At 37.2% G+C, this 19,810-nt stretch overlaps 1 protein-coding gene across 6 annotated transcripts in view; it reads right to left on the minus strand.

Moving 5' to 3' along the window:
* The window catches only part of RAPH1 (Ras association (RalGDS/AF-6) and pleckstrin homology domains 1), an 84,372-nt gene that overhangs the window by 43,185 nt on the left and 21,377 nt on the right, over positions 1-19,810 (minus strand). For all 6 annotated transcript variants that reach the window (XR_006179540.1, XM_042874260.1, XM_042874262.1 and 3 more), the window contains exons 2-4: positions 7,648-7,767; positions 3,418-3,523; positions 2,150-2,667 (exon numbers count right to left, since the gene is read on the minus strand). Coding sequence is in view for 5 of the 6 variants with exons in the window: in XM_042874260.1 (XP_042730194.1) it covers positions 2,150-2,667; positions 3,418-3,523; positions 7,648-7,767 (744 nt within the window). In the remaining variant the exon portion in view is untranslated. The remainder of the gene's footprint in view (positions 1-2,149; positions 2,668-3,417; positions 3,524-7,647; positions 7,768-19,810) is intronic.

A 19,810-nucleotide genomic window follows, 5' to 3' on the forward strand; every position in this document is an offset into this window, starting at 1 on the left:
TAATAATAATCATAATAATCATAATAATTTAAAAAACCAAGTGGTTTTAGTGTTTTGCTGGTTTTCTTTTCCCCCACATTGGCAGCAGGTCCTTTCCCAAAGCTTTTATATTGAGTAGTTAAATATAAATTCTAAAGCTTGCTGTAAAATCTCTCAGAGATAAATACTTTCCTCAGACTACTGAAATTAAGATGACAGCTCAGACAGCGTGGAACAAAGCAACACTGTTGATCACTAGAAAGATTTTCGCTCTCAAGTAGAGAGCAGAATTTGGCTCTCAAATTAACACCACTTTCTGGTTACCTCCCTTGAAGGAGTCATTCTTAGCAGCTTATCTGAGCAAAGAAACAATAGCCACAATTCTTCCGAGAAGCAATCACCGAGTTTACAAAGACAGCTCTCAAATGCCCCTAAAGCTTGGGGGGGAAAGTGTTGAGCTTCTGAGTCAATGACTAAAAGAGCTCAGAAAGCAACTGAGAAAGCAACTGCAACACTTGAAGCAATATGGATTAGCTTCCTGTGAAGACAAACTTCTGGAACCGTGCCTATTGATTCAACAATATCCAGTCACACAGGCGGAGCAAGTGGTTTGTTGATCGTTCATTTCCATGCAAAGAATTGAAAAATGGGAGACTGGAAGGGTAACCTTATTGATGCCTCAGCATATCACTTCTTAAAAAAGAAAGGCTGATATCTAGACTGATACCTGCAAAAATCAACTACCAAGAACAGCTTAAATTTTTAATAAGTGAAATAAAGATTTCTTATACCATGCAACTCACTGAAGAGAGGAACTCAAGAAATAGAAAAGTCATTTTAGCTCGAGGAGAGTGCATTATCATACGAAGTTAATCATTAAAAGAGATATCTCCATGACTGTCAGCATGACTGTCAGGGATCCAAAAGAAAAGTAAGTCTTATATCACAGAAACAAGATGACTGACAAATGAAAACCAATACAATCAGACTGTCACAAGCTGGGCTCTAATCTACAGCAATATTGAATAGGTTTGCATTTCAACTTTTGAAAGAGAAAAGAATACATTTCTATCTACCTCTGTTTTTCTACACTCAATACAAATCCAAAAATAATAGAAAATACTGATAATCAGCTTTTTCTGTAAGAAGCTGTAACACATTTCTCACCATTTCAAATAAAAATTTAAAGTATCACCTTGATGAGTTATCATGAAACTGATAAGTCTGCATCACTCTTTGCATCATCTGAAATTTTGGTGCAGATGTATAAAGACGTGGTTTAAGCGCAATTCATTCAAATTAGTGTTTATTATTGATTTGGTGAACTTAGCTTGTTCCACTTGTCTTTTTGGTACAGAGAAAACTGAAAGTGAACGTTTGTTTTAGTACAGCTGTCTTTTGACTAATAAGTCAGGTTTTTGTTTCTCCTTAAATTCTGAAATTCAATGGAAAATGTTCCATTTCTCATGTAACACACCAGCACTTCTCAAACATTTCTCAAACTTACTGTGCTTTTACTGAGGAAAAAAAAAATTGCTGTCTGATTATTATTAACCAATGCACACGAACAAATCTCAAATTTGGTACTGCTCTACCATGAACCAGTTGGTTTTCTGTGTTGGGCATTGTTTGGAAGAGTCCTCCTTGCCACACATTTAAGAGGAATATTAAGAAGTGGCGAACTGTTGTTACAGCTCCAGACAGACATTCACAGTATGTGTCACACATGCAGTAGTCTGAGCATACAGTAACACAACTGTAGTAATGTCCTTCAACTTTTCATTCCCTTTTTCAAAGCTGTATACTTCTTAGATTTAAATTTAAAAGCAGCATATAGGATTTACTTAAAAGAAAAACATTACATATAAAACATTAAAACACATGAGTTGATATGGAAGATGAAAAGCTGAGGAAAGTTCTTGGAAGAAAAATAAAAAGAACTACAACAACACCTTTTACATTAAGATTCCTTGCAGATAGACAAAAGCTAAAAAAAAAAAAGCCACAGTGTGTAGCCCATGTGCAAGCAATCCTGATCTGTAATCAGTTTTGTTGTATGGAACATGTTTAGCAGGGAGTATCAGCCTAAAAGAAAGGGGGGGGGGGAAAAGAAGAAAAAAAAATACTTGTAGAAAAAACACCAAAAGAATTATTAAATTAATGACATTACCTCGGTGATTGGTTGCCCTTGTGATGTTAAGTCCAGTTCTTGAGGTCTTGTCACCTTATCAATATCCAAAGAGTCCATGCTGGAAGCTGCAGAAGTTATGCTGGAACGGGAGGAGTTACTGATTGAGCGCACCTCAGCATCACTCACTGTGCCAGCAGATGCTGTCCTCCTGTGCTGGGCATTAACTACTGGTTTGGCATCTTCTGCTACAGACTGCTGGGCTGCCTCATCCATGCTCAAAGAAGCTTTCTCTAATTGTGCAGTGATGTCATCCAAAGAAACGTTGGCATGTGATGGTTTAGTAACCTTACCAGATGAAGAGGATAATCCTTTCATACTGCCATGCTTAGTAGAAGGACGGCTACTAGGTGGTTTCTGAACTTTGGATTCTGTGGCAAGGCGTTTCACTGCAGTATTATTTGCTGAATGAGACCCAATGCTGCTGAGTTCCTGCTCTATGGAGCAGAGATCAGCCATGAGTGCATCTAGATCCACAGTCTCCCCCTGATTCAGAGCTTCTGCAATGAAGAAGAGTTTTTAGTATGAGCAGGGTTGCTTTATTTCTCTAAGCAGCTCTTCATTTTATGTTACTGAATTTAATAGCTGAAAGACAAGGGCCAAGGAAACTGTATTTTCCCATCTATATTGCAAAACCTGTCCTCACTGATAAACACTAAGTTTATTTGCACTAGTATTCTTGACTGGTCTAAAAGAAAAAAAAATATATATATAGGGTAAATATACTTTCTGATAGGAGAAACTCGTGAATTTTTAGTTACATTTGAAAGGTTGAAACTGCTCTGCTGTAAACAGAATTTAAAAATGTATACATCATGCTTCAGCTTCTCAATGAAATGTGTTTTGCTAGGCAAATGTGACATTACTTTAAAAACAAAAACAAAAAACCAACCCACGACACTAAAATACTATACACACACTCAAACTCCAAATTACAAGCTTCCTGTATTACAACTTATTACAATACATATTAATTCCTTTTTTCACGAGACCAGATCCCAGTACAAGTTTTCTTTATAAATATCGGACTACAATTCTTAGATACTAGGTGCTATAAAAGACAAGGTTGGAGAACATTCAAAGTTCTCTGCCATAAGAAAGCAAGGCTGTTATCAAACACATTCTCACTTCTAGCTACAGTGTATTTTAGCATTCTTTGAAACCATTTCAGAATGTTCTCATTTATGGTTAAACAATTTTTTATTTTTTTTCCTAAAATAATACTTTAGAAGGTAAATAAGTCAACGAACCATTCAAATTGTACATGGAGAAACGATAAGAGAAGTTGGCAAGGTTGGTTTCTTGATGGAGAGGTGATCTCTTCACTGGTGCCACAGGCTTGTCTGAATCCAAACTCTGAAAAAGATAAGAAAAGGTGGAGAATATAATTTGACAAAGAAATCCTCAAGGTTGATGAAAATAAATTTTCTTTATAACCAATTTGATATGCTCCTGGCATATCAAAAGCGTTTGTTTTTTTTTTCTTCCAGGATTTTGACTAAAAAACATGTCACTACATCACAAAGACTTAGCTGCAGAAAAGAGATTAATCTTTCTTGTTACTGATTTAAAAGGGAACAAATTCCGAATGCATGTTTCAGCTGTGTTTCAAAATGAGCTAATACGTAACACAGCTGATTTATCCATAACAACTACTCTGCAGAGAGTTGTGCAGGAGTTAAACACATGCAAACTGTGACACCCTAAGAAATGCGTCCTTTGATTATGAGCATATCTGTGGTATAAGCACAGAAAAGCGCTCAATGGAGAACTCCTTTTTTATAAAAGATCTTTAATTACTAATTTTAGGTATTTTTCTCATAAGTCTTTTCCATGAAAAATATGGAGTTGTGAAAGTGACCCCCTCCCAAATATGATAGTGTTTTGAAAAAAATATATATGCAAAAACAAAAAAAAACAACAAACAAAAAAACAACCAAACAAACAAAAAAAACAACCAAACATCTAGTAAGGGATTAAAAAAAAATAACACAAAACAAAACATGAAATCAAAAGACAATTAACGGACATAGAACTTTGCAGTTAATCAGCAGCAGTAAGAAGCAAGCAGTAGGGCACTATGATCCAATGGGTAACCCAAAAGTTGCATGACACCTGCAGAGTGAGAAGTGCTATGTGGTGAATCTAGCTCCTGGCGTTGCTTGACAGGCCTGCAGAGGGTGTGAATAAAAGCAACACTTCTAATAATAAAGCTTTCCCAAATACACGTTTGTCTAAAAGAAGGGCATCTTCTAGCACAAAAAGTTTTAAGTTTTTTATCCACACTTTTTTTATTTTCTGTGTCCTTGCTTAAGGAAGGCAGTCATCAGTTAATGATCACAAGGCAGTGATCCAGAACTATTTTCTATTATGTGGAAAAAACAGCTCTAGTGGAGTTTATATATCATTCCATACAGAACTGTTGAAAAACATCAGATTAAAACCCTACAGGCAGCAAAGAAAACTTGAAACAAAGCAGGCACATTAGGGATCATTCCTTTCAACTGAACCAAGAGATTGCCTGCAAAGCAAACATATTCTGGATAAAAACATCTAAAGTATGTTTTATTAAATTTAAGAACAATTATGTTAGTACACAGGGTTGTGAATGTCCCCTTCACGGGAGCGTTCAAGGCCCAGCAAGATGGGGCTGTGAGCAACCTGGGCTAGAGGGAGGTATCCCTGCCTATAGCAGGGCGTTGGAACTAGATGATCTTAAAGGTTCCTTCCAACCCAAACCATTGTATGATTCTACCCTTTGAAATAACTGGGATATACTCTTACTATGTAGACCACTCCAAACATTATGCCTCCTATTTACTTCCATGAAAGTAAAGAGCACAATAACACTATTTGATCAAGTAAATTCTTGGCTACTGAACACTGTTTTTCAACACAGTCACCACTCTTAGCTGTGCATTTTTAAGTTTTTTTTTTGTTTTGTTTTGTTTTTGTTTTTCTAACCAGCAACCAACAGAAACCTGCATGCTGCGCTTGTAAAAATCTCCTCAGCTGTCTGGAACATCACTTATTTTTCATGTCATTTACATCACTGCTGAAATGCAGCCCCCACTGCCTCACTGCACACACACCCACTGCTTGGTCTCCATAAACATTCAGCAAAAATGGACAAATGTCAATGGGTGCCATTTTTTCCTGCATGGAAGAGTTCAACAACACACCTTTGTTTCATACGCACTTCCATGCCAGACACCATTTTGTAAGGCTGCCATCTGCTACACAACAACAAAATGTAACTGAATACTGGTGGGCAGGTTCAACCCGACCACCATACTACCAACATCCACCTCTGACATTGTGGACCAACATAATGAAATAGGAGGCATTAGTTTCGGAATAGCCCTTGTATTATTAGAGAACAATCTCCATAATTAATAATGCAAATTTCATTTTTGGAAGCTGCTGAGAACTGAAACAGCACTAAAAGACTAGTTCTGGAAAATGAGAATACTTACTTCATTGAACAGGGTAACCAGACACCAATTGCTAATGCAGACACTGCTCACATGTGTTGAAAATTTCATGGTTGCATTTTATAATGCTTTTACTAGGCAAAGGGTTAAAAAGGGCAAAGTGAATTCAAATTATCTCAAAGGCATCTTAACAATTTCATATCTTTTAACAAAGAATTCCTGTCTGGAAAGGAACCTAGGTCTTACTTTCAATCTTCCCAAAACAAATACACAGAAGTAGAAAATTTGAAAAAGAAGTTACAAGTTCAAGGAACTTGGGGACAAAATTCTTCTTCCACTGCTTTCAGAGTGCTGCTGATAAACAGCAACAAATGCTAAAACTACACCAGAGCGCTCTTTGGAGCTCATTAAATTTAATCACGCCCCTTTACTGGGTCCTCAGCTGAATCAAGACATAACTATTTACCAAACAAGCAATCTGAGACACAACAGACTGCATTAACTTGTTTATACAAAATATTATGAGGTTATTCAAAGTTCTGGGGGAAATGTCACTTCTCAGTAGTTACAAAAGACAGAAGTTCAACTGAATGGCTAAACTGTAGACTGTGTTGCATAGCAGTACATAAGTGAGAAACAGCTTTTAAGCATTCTGCATGGATTAGGACGCAAATTCAGGTATCAGCAGAAAGTCTGTATATTAAATGTACAGCTGCGAGCCCTAAGTAAGACACACATATTTGGAAGTTACTCATATTTGCTGAAGTGAAACCAAGAACAAAAAATCTAATACTAATTACCAATTGTGCTCCTACATGACGATCCCCATTAGAGGCAATCTGAAGGCATAGGGTCTTTGAAAGGACTCTCACCATTAAAAATCTTTCACAGGGAGTTAAAGACAATAAGAATTATGATATTTAGACTTATTACAGGTTATCTTCTATTCATTTGAAAAGGTAGGATTCCTTATTGACCCATTTTCCCATACTTTAAAAGGCCATCTGCATTTAGAACTTGCAGGTAGTCCTTTAAACCAAAGATAACGTGCATGAGACTGAATCTGAAATGTTCTGTTGTATGATTAACTCCATTTTATGTCAGTCTTCTCATAAGATGAAGATTCTTCCTTTTCCCCCAAGCATACAGTAACGAAGTGATGAGAGAAGCCTCTTCCCATCTACCTTATTGAAACTTGGAGCATCACATCATTACTTAAAATCTATACAAAGAATGAGAAAATGAATTATACTGTTCAGGAGAGCCAGCACACATGGCTGGAAAAAACAAAGCAGGAGATCACAGAGAAATGGACTTTTATCTTGGAACTCTGTCATACCGTGCAAAATGTAAGATTTGCTTGTGAAGAAAAGAAAAAGCACTAAAAAAAAAAACGCCAAAAGGTGTCCTGTTAGCTGCCACTCTGATGCTGGAAAAGCACTCTGGAATAATGGTCCTCTAGGGTGCATCAGGTGACCTTAGCACATCATCATTGACATCATTCACACTTTCTTGTTCCTTATTGCTGTTCAGGTGCAACAAATAGATTCAATTACATTGCCACTAGACAATGCTCAACTGTGTGTTTGGAGATACAGCCTAGCACTAGCCAGCTGAAGTCTGTATTTCTCTATGTACATGAGGACAAAAGATCAATTCCATAGTTTTCCAAATGGATTGTACCCTTCGGGAGTGGTATAACTACCAGGTTGTGAAAAACAAATTTAACAACTTGGAAATGGGGAAAATAAGTTAATTCAGTACTCTTTTAAGAACACTGAGTTGGTCATATGCTACATCTAGTCTTGCTCCAAGTGGTAGTGCTAATGAACTGAGAAGAGAGGCATCTTCTATCCTCACACAATAAAACAGCTAAGGATATATACTTGACCCTGACAAAGCACCACAGCTAGAAGTCTTAATTCATACTCACCCGAATTGTTCAAAAAGATCCTCGTTAAGGTTAAAGTAGTTAGCTTTCAAATGAAAATAAACACGTAATAATCATTTATAATTATTCTATGACATGACTGAAACCTCCCCAACCTGTGTGAGTTTGTCCAGTTCTCCTAGCCAGGCTCCAAACATCTTGTCCAGATCCTGATCTTCCTTATCACTGTCTTCTTCTGCACCATGGTCAAGCTCTTCATCTGATAATTGCTCCATCTGAAAAAAAGAAAAAAGAAAAAAAAAGAGTAATACTCAAACTGTATCTGTGTCCAAGAAAGCTAGTGTCAGCTGCTATACTCCTGAAAAAACATTCTGAAGTCAAGGCATGTTTGTCCATAAGCTCTACAGAAATTGCACATTCACACTAAGTTGATGATAGTGCTCACTTCTGAAAAGTAAGCATGAAAGTTGCAATAGATAACTAGCCATTCTTACATTCCACTTCATGTCAGAATAATGCAAAAAAAAAAAAAAAAAAAAAAAAAAAAATGAAGAACAAAGTCCAGAATACTTAATACAACAGCTAACCTTATAGAATGCCTCCAGGGACAGGGCATCCACGACCTCCCTGGACAGCCTGTTTCAGTGTGTCATCACCCCCTGAGTGAAAGACTTCCTCCTAATATCTAACCTAAATCTCCCGTCTCAGTTAAAAACCATTCCCCCTTGTCCTATCACTATCAATCCCTGTAAACAATCGTTCCTTCTCCAGTTTGCACACTCCCTTTAAGTACTGGAAGGCCACAGTGAGGCCTCCCTGGAACCTTCTTTCTCCAAGAATTCTCTTCAACTTTGCACATGTATTCATTGCCAGCTATTATCAGCAAAGTCTACAGACTTTACATTAAAAAAATTTGACTCTGTTCCAAAGAATTCAGCTGACCTACAGGAAGTGCAATCCCACTACGCAACAAATAGCTGACTTTACACATCTGTAAACAGAAATGCTTAAGCAAGCTACAGAAAATATGAGCAATCAAGTTGTTTAAATCTTGGACACTCTCCAGATCACTTCAGTGATAGTACACAATTTCCATCCGACCAAGAAACCCCTCACCTATTAACAAATGGTCACCATTACAGCCAGCTGACTCTCCTTTATTTAACAAGGCTGAGCGACCAAAGTAGACTTAACATTCTCCAAAGGTTACCTGTTATGAACTGAAAGAAAATTTGTTAAAAAAGCCTCTCTACCCCAAACACATCCTCCAAGCCCCTTCTACTGGGTTAAGACACAGACATCTTGCTTGGTATATCCACATTTTAAACCCGGGATTTGTTCATTACAAGAATTTAGAGATATTTTTACATACTCTGAGAGAAAATGATATAGGTAGCAATTCAGGAGTGATTAGGCACAAAAAAAGAGTAAACGCTTGCAATATTATATAGAACACTCAAAGAGATGTGAGCAGACCATTCAAAGAAAAAACCCAACAGACCATAGATTGCAGCGTCCCTTGATATGGTCAACCCATGGACAGCATGGAAATTTGCTATACAGGCTTTCAAATGCACCACTTTAAATTTTGTAAACTTAGAAGCAACGTTTTAAGTGCTAGTCCTCAGGAAGACAAATGTTGATCTGAAAGACATCACTGTACTGCAGAGTTGAACTGATGACAGAGATTACCAAAGACTACAAAAGTGTTCTCTGTTCAATCAGCTTTAGACTATTTATAGCAGTAGTTCATGCAAAAAAAGACCTCCATGATTTAAAACAATCTTTACTTCTATTCCTGTATTATTTATATTTCACTTCACCTTAGTAATCAGGCAACAGAAGACCAGAGGCAACCTACTACTCTGAGGGCAGCAGAAGACAGAGCCTTCCACATGTACAAGATACTGCCATCCAGGTGCTCTAGATAAAGCAGCTTCAAAATCCTACTGAAATTTTACTTCTGTGGGAGAAAAGAATGCAGGACCTTATTTTAAAGGGGCAATAATATAGACAGGCTTGAGCAGTGGACCCAGGAGAATCACAGAGTTGTATGGGTTGGAAGGGACCTCTAGAGATCATTGAGTCCAAGCCCCTAAATCATGTAACAATTGTGTTTCACAAGGAAGAGAAAAAAATGCTGTCTTCATCAGCATGACATTTTTTTTTCTGTGTTAGGGAGTGTTGTAGCTCAAAGAAAGTAGAACTGTCAATACATCAGACTTGCTCCTCTTTACTCCATGACACTAGATCAGTTTGTAATTTCACAACACAGAGAAGGCTCTTTCACAGTCATGCTCTCAACAGAAACAGAAGCACATCTTTGTAAAATTGCAAGAATTTTCCCAATACCCATTCACATATTGTCCTCAGCTTAATTTTAAAAATGCCAAGCAACCAGGTTTCTTCGTTGGAAAGATTCACTCCATCCACCACAAGCCCTCCCTGGGCTTAGCATTTTCTAATCATGCTTTTTATTTGCATTTAATCCTCTACATTTTACCAAGTCTTTCACACTAAAACATTCTCTTTTCCTCTCAGAGTCTTCTAAACATTACTTAACTAAGCTATCCACATTGCAATCTTAAATCTTTTCTTGTAAATCAAGTCCTTTACCCTTTCCCAAAAATAAAATTGCAAGTTTCTTCAGGTAAGGTGCTCAGACGCAAACATGACAAGCCTGTCTGGAAGCTACTATGCCCTGTTCTAGAAGTATTGTGCTGTTGATGCAGCAAAAGAATGCTCCACTGCTCCCCAAAATCACAGCAACCACAGCAGCAACAGGTTTAGTGAACAAAGCTGCTCTGCATAAGCATCACTTGAGACAACTTTCTTCAACTCAAAATTAAACAATTCTGCCAAGTACAAAATTTTGCACCTGGGTTGTGGCAATCCCTATTATCAATAAAGGCTGGGGGATGAAAAGATTGCATACAGTCCTGCCAAAAATCTCGAAGGACTGTAGACTGCAAGCTGGACATGATCCAGCAATGTGTCCTCACAACCCTGGAAGCCAACTATATCCCAGGCTGAATCAAAAGTATGGCCAATAGGTCAAGGGAGGTGATCCTGCTCCTCTACTCTGCACAGGTAAAGCCTCACCTGGAGTACTGCATCCAGATGTGGAGTCCTCAGTAGAGGAGACATAGACCTGTTGGAGTGCATCCAGAAGAGGGCCACAAAAATCATCCCAGGGATGGAACACCTTCCCCCCTGCCCCCTGTCCTGTGAGAAGTCTGAGAGAGCCCTTCAGAGGAGAGTCTGAAGGAGCTTTTCAGACTGGAGAAGAAAAGCCTCCAGGAAAATCTGATAGCCGCCTTCCAGTATCTTAAGTGGGAGATGTAAGAAAGAAAGGGACAGACTCTTTAGCAGGGTCCGTGGTGACAGGACAAGGAGAAATGGTTTCAAACTTAAAGAGGGGAGATTTAGATTGGATATATGAGAAAAGCTTTCATTTTTTTCTTATGATAGGGGTAGTGAAGCACTGAAACAGATTGCCCAGAGATGTGGTGGGTACCCCATATGTGGAGGTGCTCGAGCTCTGGCTGGATGAAGCTCTGAACAATTTGATCTAACTGCAGATGTCTCTGCTTATTGCAGAGCGGCTGGACTAGACCTTTAAAGGTCTCTTCAAACTCAGACAATTCCATGATTCTATGAATATTTAAGCTAACATAGCATGGCATACTGCAGTGAAGCTGCAAAACAGATTAAATTCACCTTCTGACTCTTATTTCTCCCCACACTTATTCTGAAACTATTCAGTATTTCAGGCACTCCTGGAAAGGGAAGAAAGTTCTTCTGAAAAATCTACAAGTGATACTGAAATCCAAAAAATATTGATATGCTCATATAATCAGGCAGCATACTTTCACCAAGATCACACCAGTTTCTATGCCTTTTATGTCAGGCGCATCTACTTCCACCACCACCACCTGACCACTCAAAGGCTCTGCTCTATAATGTTACCCCAAAACCCTCTCCACATACAGAACTGGAGACAGCGGGGGATATTTTCTACCTAACCTTCTGCAAAACAAACAGAAGCTGGATTTTCACATCCCTTGAAAGCTTTATTAGCCCCTAGGCTTTTATGAGAACCAGAAGTATTGTAGATTCAAGCCAAAACACTTTATACTTAAGGTGATGTGGTAAATAAACTACAGCAACTGTTCTCATTTGAGAATATATCATTTCTCAATGTCTGACTACACTTGATGTTAGGAATTTTTATGTGAAGGTTAAGGGAAGCTATTAAAAATGTGCCTTAGGAAACACGGCTATAAACTGGTGAATCAAACAGATACTGTGATATAAAACAGACAGAGCTCAATATTTACAGACATTCTACACAGCACAGCTAGCTTTTCCTTCTTCAAGCTGTTTATGACACTCTACAGTTAGATGGAATTTGTTCTGCAGTGCATTCACTCTATGACACTGTTCATAATTCATCCTTTCAGGATGAGAGGAGTTTGCTGGTTTCTTTCCACAACTCAAATCTTCAGAAATAGTTAGTAATAAGAACATTCTCAATTTCCTATAAGTTGTTCCTTTTGCTATATTACCTTGGCATTAGAGACACTGCTTCAGTTCCAGTTACTCTGAAGACAGAATTAGCCACCTAAAGAAAACTTTTACAAGCAAAGTACTGTTGTGTCAGCAAGCCTGGCACTAAATCCTGTAGTATTTGCCAGCTCCCTGTAGTCCCCACCCAAGCTTTCTAACGTCAGCTGCATATCCTCTAAGTCTGTCAATGTTTGCTTGCAAAAGGCACACAGAGGACAGTGTCTCACTTAAGAAATGGCAAATATTAACTTGCTAGTCCTCTAAAATGGATCTCTTCACACAAGCTCCACTAGCGAATTAAACTGATGAATTAAGGCAGAGGAGATAAAACACTGAGCTAAGACTTTCTGAGCTTTCCAGTAACAGAACTAGAAACAGTAACAACTCAAAACAGTGCACATCCCAATCAAAATTAAGAAGTTCAAACTTTTCCTGTTTAGAGAAATCTTCACACTGCTGTTGAACACAGCATACATAGGTCATACTTCAGCAAACTAGGACCTTTCTAAGGCTATGACATTTTCTTGTATAACAAGAAAGGACAACTGCAGATGTTTAAATGTTTCTTTTTTCTTTTTCTTTCTTTTTTTTTTTTTTTTTTTTTTCCCCCCAAGAAATCATTTGGAACCAAGTTAATCTAAGAAATAGAAAACAAGCCAGTTACAGTTCTAAAGCACTTGCAGGTTAGTAGAATTTAAGTAGCTCACAATTCTATTTAGCTCATACTGGGAGAAATGACAAAGTACTTTTAAGATTTAAGCCATTTTTCAACACTTTTGTCCTATTAATTTCAAGCACCTGTCAAAACAGAATTTAATGGAAATGAGCAGCTTTCAGGTTTTATTTGAGCAATCCGTAATACAGAACAATGTTTTGAATGTGCCCACTGAAATTTCAGTCAAATGCTCATCTGTGCTTGACTCCTCAATGGCAGCTCAGCAGTAGAACGAACTGAACAGACTCAGTAGGACAAAGCACTCAAATCAGAGAAAGCACAACAAAGGTTCGCTGCCCATGTGTCATTTGTACAACAAGGTTCTAACCTGTTCTCTCACATAATACCCTGTTATGATTCTAGTTGCACCCCAAATATGACACAACAAGGCTCTTTAAAGAGATTCTGACATTCAAAATTGTTGGGTATTTCCTCCCCTAAACATATTCAGTGACTAAACTTGGTGCTCAAACACTTACACAGTAACCATCATGGGAAATTCTCAAAACTCTGTCCTTGAACTGGGGCACTTGATGGCAGAGACAACTTCAATTTGACCCTACTTCTGGAGTGAAACAGCACTGACAGCTTTCCAGATCTCTTATTCTTCCAAGAACCCTTGCCAAGCAACAATTCAAGAAAGACTTTTTCTAAAGGCGTACACACATTCTGACCTTAAGCATTTTTCTATTTCTACCTTAGTAAGATCCATCTAAACCAGTTACAATAAACATGACTCCTGGATGTCTGCTTCTCTTCAGCACTAACGCTCTGTCAACCCTCATTGGTTTTGTTTTGCTGTCATAACAAATTGGATAGGACTAACCTGAATGAGAATAACCAACGCACTAATGAGATTACGTTAAGCTGCAAATATCAGGTGCCCTTTCAAGGAGCATTTTTCATTGCAGCACTTTGACTCTCATTTTTCCAGAACATCAACTGTAACATATGAAGACATCACAGACTGTAAAAATACTTAGCTTTCAGTCTTTAACCCCTCATGAAAAGGGCTTCTTAGCATGTCATTTTAGGACACCTATAAAAATGAGGTCTCAACATGGTGTAGCCTTCCACACACAAGTAAGGCTTCCTGCACTGAAGTGTGATCTATGTATTATCTTATTATCCAGTCTGGAGTGCATCAGCCAGCTTGATCCGTTTGAAACGTTATTTAAATAGGCAGATCCATAATCTGTGGTAAATCCCCTCGTTTCCAAAACAATTCATTAGGTTTGATCACCTTTGAAAGCAGGAGGCCCAGTACTCCAGTGTTATTTATGAGAAGGCAATGAGACTTTCAGTAGAAGCCAACAGTTGCAACATTTAAACATAACACTATGTTAAATACACAGTAAAGCAAAAAATTATCACTCATTTAGAAAAAAAAAAGCATTTACTTTTTTGAATTTTTTCTTTGCAATCTGTCAATTTTGTATGCTGAGATGAACATAAGATGATGCAATATAAAAAAAAAAAAAAAAAAAAAACCAAAACAAACAAAAAAATCCACAAGCCCACATGTAAGGCAACATGAAAAGCCCACGAACAATGTTTCAGACGTACCCTTCTGACATTTGCGCAACCAGACACCACTGCAGAATTCCAAAGCTAAACTGCTACTATTCGAATGCAACAGCCCATCTCTCGGACACCAAGAAGTTCTGAAAGTATTTCCAGTGTCTTTCACTGAGGCCCTGTACTGAAGATTTGCACTTCAACACTGCAGTTCTTACCTTAAACCTACCCAGCCCAAGACAATAGTGAAGTTTCATTACATTAACAGGACTTCCTTTAATAAAAGCACTTTGCATTGAAATAAGTCATTGTGGGGAAAAAAAAAAGGAAAAAAACATCAGAGAATTTGTGCTGCCACACTTACTCAATGATGGAAACATTTAAAAAAAAAAAAAAAAACCAACAAAAAAAACAGAAAAAAACACCAGAATTGCAAACACAACTGGAAAAGCCAATGTCCTTAAAGGCTCAAGATTGTGTCTATTCACTGTACTTCTAGAAGCAGCATAACACGCATTTTGTGCTAACAATGCTAAGAATATTCAATGAAAACTGGTAGCATAAAACCCTAATATTTAAACCAACTCTCTTCCATGCAACTGATGTTTTCTCCTCCACCCTTTCTTATTATTCATGAACAACTTTGTACAAGCTTATGCTTGTTACTGAATTAAGGATTTGCTTCTTCAAGGCAACTATGGAATTTGGTTAAAAAAAAAAATCTACTCAAGGGATAAACAATACACAAATGGTCAAAACACCATCTGAATAACCAACTGAACTGCTGCCTTTTGAAAACCTAGTCTCCTGAACACAGAGAACTACACAGAACACACAAGGATATTTTCAGAAGTTAGAGCTCTGCGTCCACTTGTGACCATGCCAGCATCCACTACCCATTCAAGAAGTTACACATGACAGAAAACCACTTTAACGGGCCACACAAGAAACATTCTAGCAGGTTTTTTACCCATAACACTCATTTGTCTGACTGCTTAAAGAAAATGTAAAATGTAACTTCGGGCTTGAGGGGTTACTTGTAGAGGAGTAAATGAATTTGATAGACAACTGCAAAACAACCAAAACACATATTCACAGTTCTCCACATTTCCTTGAAGTTACAGTAAACAACAAAAGGCGGTTTGAGCAGACAAGTTATTTCTTTCATATTGATCCTCTGCTCGCATGCCAAAGAAAAAATCCTCATGCCCTTCAGTTAAAAAGAAAAATGTATATATATTTATATATATATATAGAATTCTTATGCCATAATTGACACTAACATTTCTCCTTTGATTTTAATACTGAATCAATAAGCAAGTGATGAACTGTAGATCACGCCTTTTAGTACTTCCATGTTTCCTCTCAAGACTCTTAATTTCCTCTTAACACTTCCTCTTAAAGCATTCTGAAATCTATTACTCTCAGGGGAAAAAAATTAAAAAGGAGGAAAGAAAAGATCTGGAACAAGAATAGAAGTTATGGGAAGTTCTCTGTGTATAATCCAATGTCCTATAAACCAGCTTAAATCAAGAGTAATCTAGATGAAAACCTGAACAAGAGTTCTTAGGTTCAAACATCACAGGTACAGGCTGGATATATCCCAATGCTCTTATATCAGAGACATTCCAACAGCTCTCAAATTGCAACACTGAGGTAGAAAATGTCAGCTAAAATATCAAATTCAAGACATCCCAAATAAAAGTCTTGTACTATGGAAAGGCCTCTTTCTACACAGTATTTTGAGCTGATGTTTTTCTTTTTTATTTTTTCAAACCATGCTTCAGGCAATAGTTTTCTAGGCTTGTACTCAACACAATATGCTGAAAACACATGGAATGTCTGATGAAAGAAAAACCTTTAGCCACTTCAGTAAAAATAGAAAGACCTTAACAGTCACTAAGTTTGTATGCTTCTGAAATTGCTCAGGCAGTAATTCTGTCAAAATTCTGTATTTGTTTAATGCATCGAGACAACATACATTGTTACAGTTTAAAAATCATTTCTGTGAGCTCTTTTTACCAGTTAAACAACAAATTATTTCTGCAAAGTAGCTTTGAAATGAAAAAAGTAAGAGCTATACCTTGCACTTACAAAGAGGCTCACATCAGAAGCACTGTGGTGACTCCCTAAGGTCCCTGGCAGCCATCTCTACCTGTCTCCGTATAAGATCCAGAAAGAAATAGTTGCATTTAATCACATCACAAGAATCTATTTCAGTAGTTTGTTACTGGATTATAAGGGAACGTGACAATCTCTGACCCAAGTTTATCTGTTTCCAGCTCATCCCTTTTCCCTGACTCATCAATAATGTTTTCATTAAATTAATCAACATGATCTGCTACAACTCTGTTCACTTGTCCTGTCAAATTCAACTTCTCCCTTACTGCTGAACTGGGGGAGTCAGCATTACTTCAGGAAACTATTTCATTCCTTACTTATTTATTAAAATAGTTAGTAGCAATTTGAAGACAGAAATGTCTGCACTGAGTTTTCAGTAATGCATGGGGTTCACCTTTAATCTGTCCTTCAAAATTAAAACGTGGCTTTGCACTTCAGCAAAAAATCATCATCTTCAAACATAGGAAGTCAAGATCAAAACACAAGATGCATAACACTTCACCATTCAAGGAAATTGGGATAGCAAAGGCAGCATTAGGCAATGTGCATTAAAAAAAAAAAAAAAAAAAGGTCTAAAAAGCAATATGTATTTTGAACTTACTTCATTTCCAACTCTTTTACTTGACCAGGCAGTTAGCCTGAGAAGTGGAACTCCACTAAATCTGAAAACCAGGCATCCTCACTGCAAGGCCTTATTCTCAGCTTTAACTGGGAGGCACAAAACAGACAGCATGCAACTGTCCCTCCTTTACCCAGCAATGTGAGTAATGTGTAAGAAAGTCTCTGAAAAGAAATCCTCACGACTGGAAGTGCATGTTTTGCATTGCAGATGGGTTGAAATTTCAATAAACAATCAATTAAAAACTGCTGAAAGTAACAGTCAATCAAGCATACACAGCACGACTTCTAGCCCTACTCCTAAAATTAAGCACAAGTCTGTACAAGAACTTGGCTTTGCCTCCAGCTGTTTGTGTTTAAGCCCGGTCAAATAATAACTTTTTCAGTAAGCCCTTAAAAATATTTTTCTTTACATTAACTATCAGTTTGGAATACAAATGTTTGTGCAACACAACACAACTTTAATTAAGAGTTTCTAAAATTCATTTAACAACTGTCTGAATAAGCAACTGGAACAAGAGAAGTCTTAATCAGATATCAGACATCAAAGCGAACTGTCTCAGTGTTCTTGGAATCCCCCAAAATACATCAGTGCAGTATACAGTAAACAGAAATTTTCTAAACAGCACAAGGTGTTCATGCTAGAGTTGCAGCACTCTTCAGATTATAACAGCCTGTTCAACTATCCCAGAGATTTGAACTACAAAAACACCAAACGTACCATAGTTGCTCCCTAATTTTCTTCAGATTCAGAACCAAAAGTTTCAATTAAAGCAGTCAGTCAGTTGAGCAGGAATAAGAAATCACAGCACTCTTCACAGACAAAGCGACAGAAAATAAGTTCTTTCTGGCTAATGGCATCAAGGAATAAAAACAATTTTCCACATGCACACCCACTGCAACTACTGATTCCTTTTGTATTTAATCAAAGTTTTAATCAATTTAATCAAACATTCTCTAACTTTAGTTTACTGTCACCCACCAATTTCCTGAAATAAACTAAGTGAAGATCCTAGCATGTTTACTTCATCATCTCTATTTCCAACAAACAGGAAATTCCCCTAATGTGCCACAGCAAGAACACCTATAAAATATCCACCCCACCCTTTCTTTGCTTGATAGCTACAAGAGAGAGGTAAAACATGAAGTGGATCAGGTAGAAGTCCACCCTGTATTCCACGTGATTAGTTTCTCATTAAGACTGTAGTACTTTTAGTTTTAAATATAATATATATATAATAAATATATATTTATATATGTAAAATATGTATTTATATTTAATATTTATATTTTAAATAAATATATATTATTTAAATATTATATATACATATTATATATATTATATAATATAGATAGATAAATCATATAACATGAAATTTCAAATCAGCCTCCATAAAGTAACCTCCTATACACCAAAATACACTTAGAAGATGTTTCTTCTTGATAGGGGACAAGCCAAAATTGCTGAAAAGTCTACCGAAGAATTTATCTAATTGCATCTGAAATCAGCTCTGCAGAGAAGGCACACAATAAAACCTTTATTTCCTCCAATACATTTCAGTGCCCGTCTCATATTTAGCCAAACAAGCATTGCTTTAAAAAGACAGGGCTCCATCCATCACTGTGCCCAATTTCCAGAACCAAGATTTCAGCCAGAGAACCCAAATGGTATTAAGTTCTGTATAAGGAGCATCCTAGATAACAGAAAATTCTTTACAAAGACAGTTGTAAAAATCTGCATAGAGAGAAATCATATATACAAAAGTCACGTCTGCTAAAAATACTGTTCCAAATAACACAAAGAAACCTAGGTGTTATCCAAAAGAATGTAATTCATCGCCAGCTGCAGGAGCCAACATCCTCATATTACCAGTTTTTAAAATTTTAAATACGGAAACAAAATGAGGTTATGCAAGCCGGGAAAATGTATAGCTTTGAATCTGTATTAGAAGTACAGCCTGCCTCCATTAGGCACAGCTATGCATTTAAAAACATACATTAGTTCCCATTTCCCAGAGTCTTCTGTATGCAGTTAATTGTAGCACAGTTATAGCATCTCTTCCAATTCAGTTTTAACTTTGACACCTGACACCCAAAAAGAAATACTAAATATTAACAAGCTGATGTACAAACAGAGAAGCAATACTAAGCCTTACACAACGTGAACAGGAGCATAAGGCTGCAACCTCTAGGAGAATAAATCTGCATAATTCATCTTTGTAAGAAGTAGACAGAAATGCATTTTGCCTTGTAAGTGAAAGTATCTCAGAGTAGCTGCAGCCTTGTCAAAAAAGGTTCCATCGTTAAGCTAAGCTTTATTATGCATTTCAAGAAGGTACAAATTCAAGTTCTAAATCGGGGTTACTTACATACTTGACTCCAACAAAGATATACTTCGAATACAACCGTGACAGTATTTCCAGAAGGCAGAAATACATAACCAAGTCACCTGGTCTTAAAGGTTTCCAAATAAATGACAAAATTTAAGTTAGTAAATAATCATTAAGAAGCATCTTTCTTCCCCACTGAAATTCCATAAGCAACTCACAACAACTTATGCTATTCCACTGGAGCTTTTCTTTCAGAACCTTCCTCAAAGTCCTCAACAATGCACTTCCTAAATCTTGCAGACCCTTGATCTTCTGCAGGTATACTGACAGCAACAATGTTTTCATCAGAAAAAAAGAGATGCTAAAGGTTGCTGAAGCCTCTACAGTAAGTAAGAATTGACCAAGCAAAAATAGTTCAGGTGCTGCCTCTACGAGGTGATTCAAGTC

This window comes from Lagopus leucura, unplaced genomic scaffold (genome assembly GCF_019238085.1).
Source record: "Lagopus leucura isolate 7727_CA_CO unplaced genomic scaffold, USGS_WTPT01 Super-Scaffold_100012, whole genome shotgun sequence".
NCBI classification, from domain to species: Eukaryota; Metazoa; Chordata; class Aves; order Galliformes; family Phasianidae; genus Lagopus; species Lagopus leucura.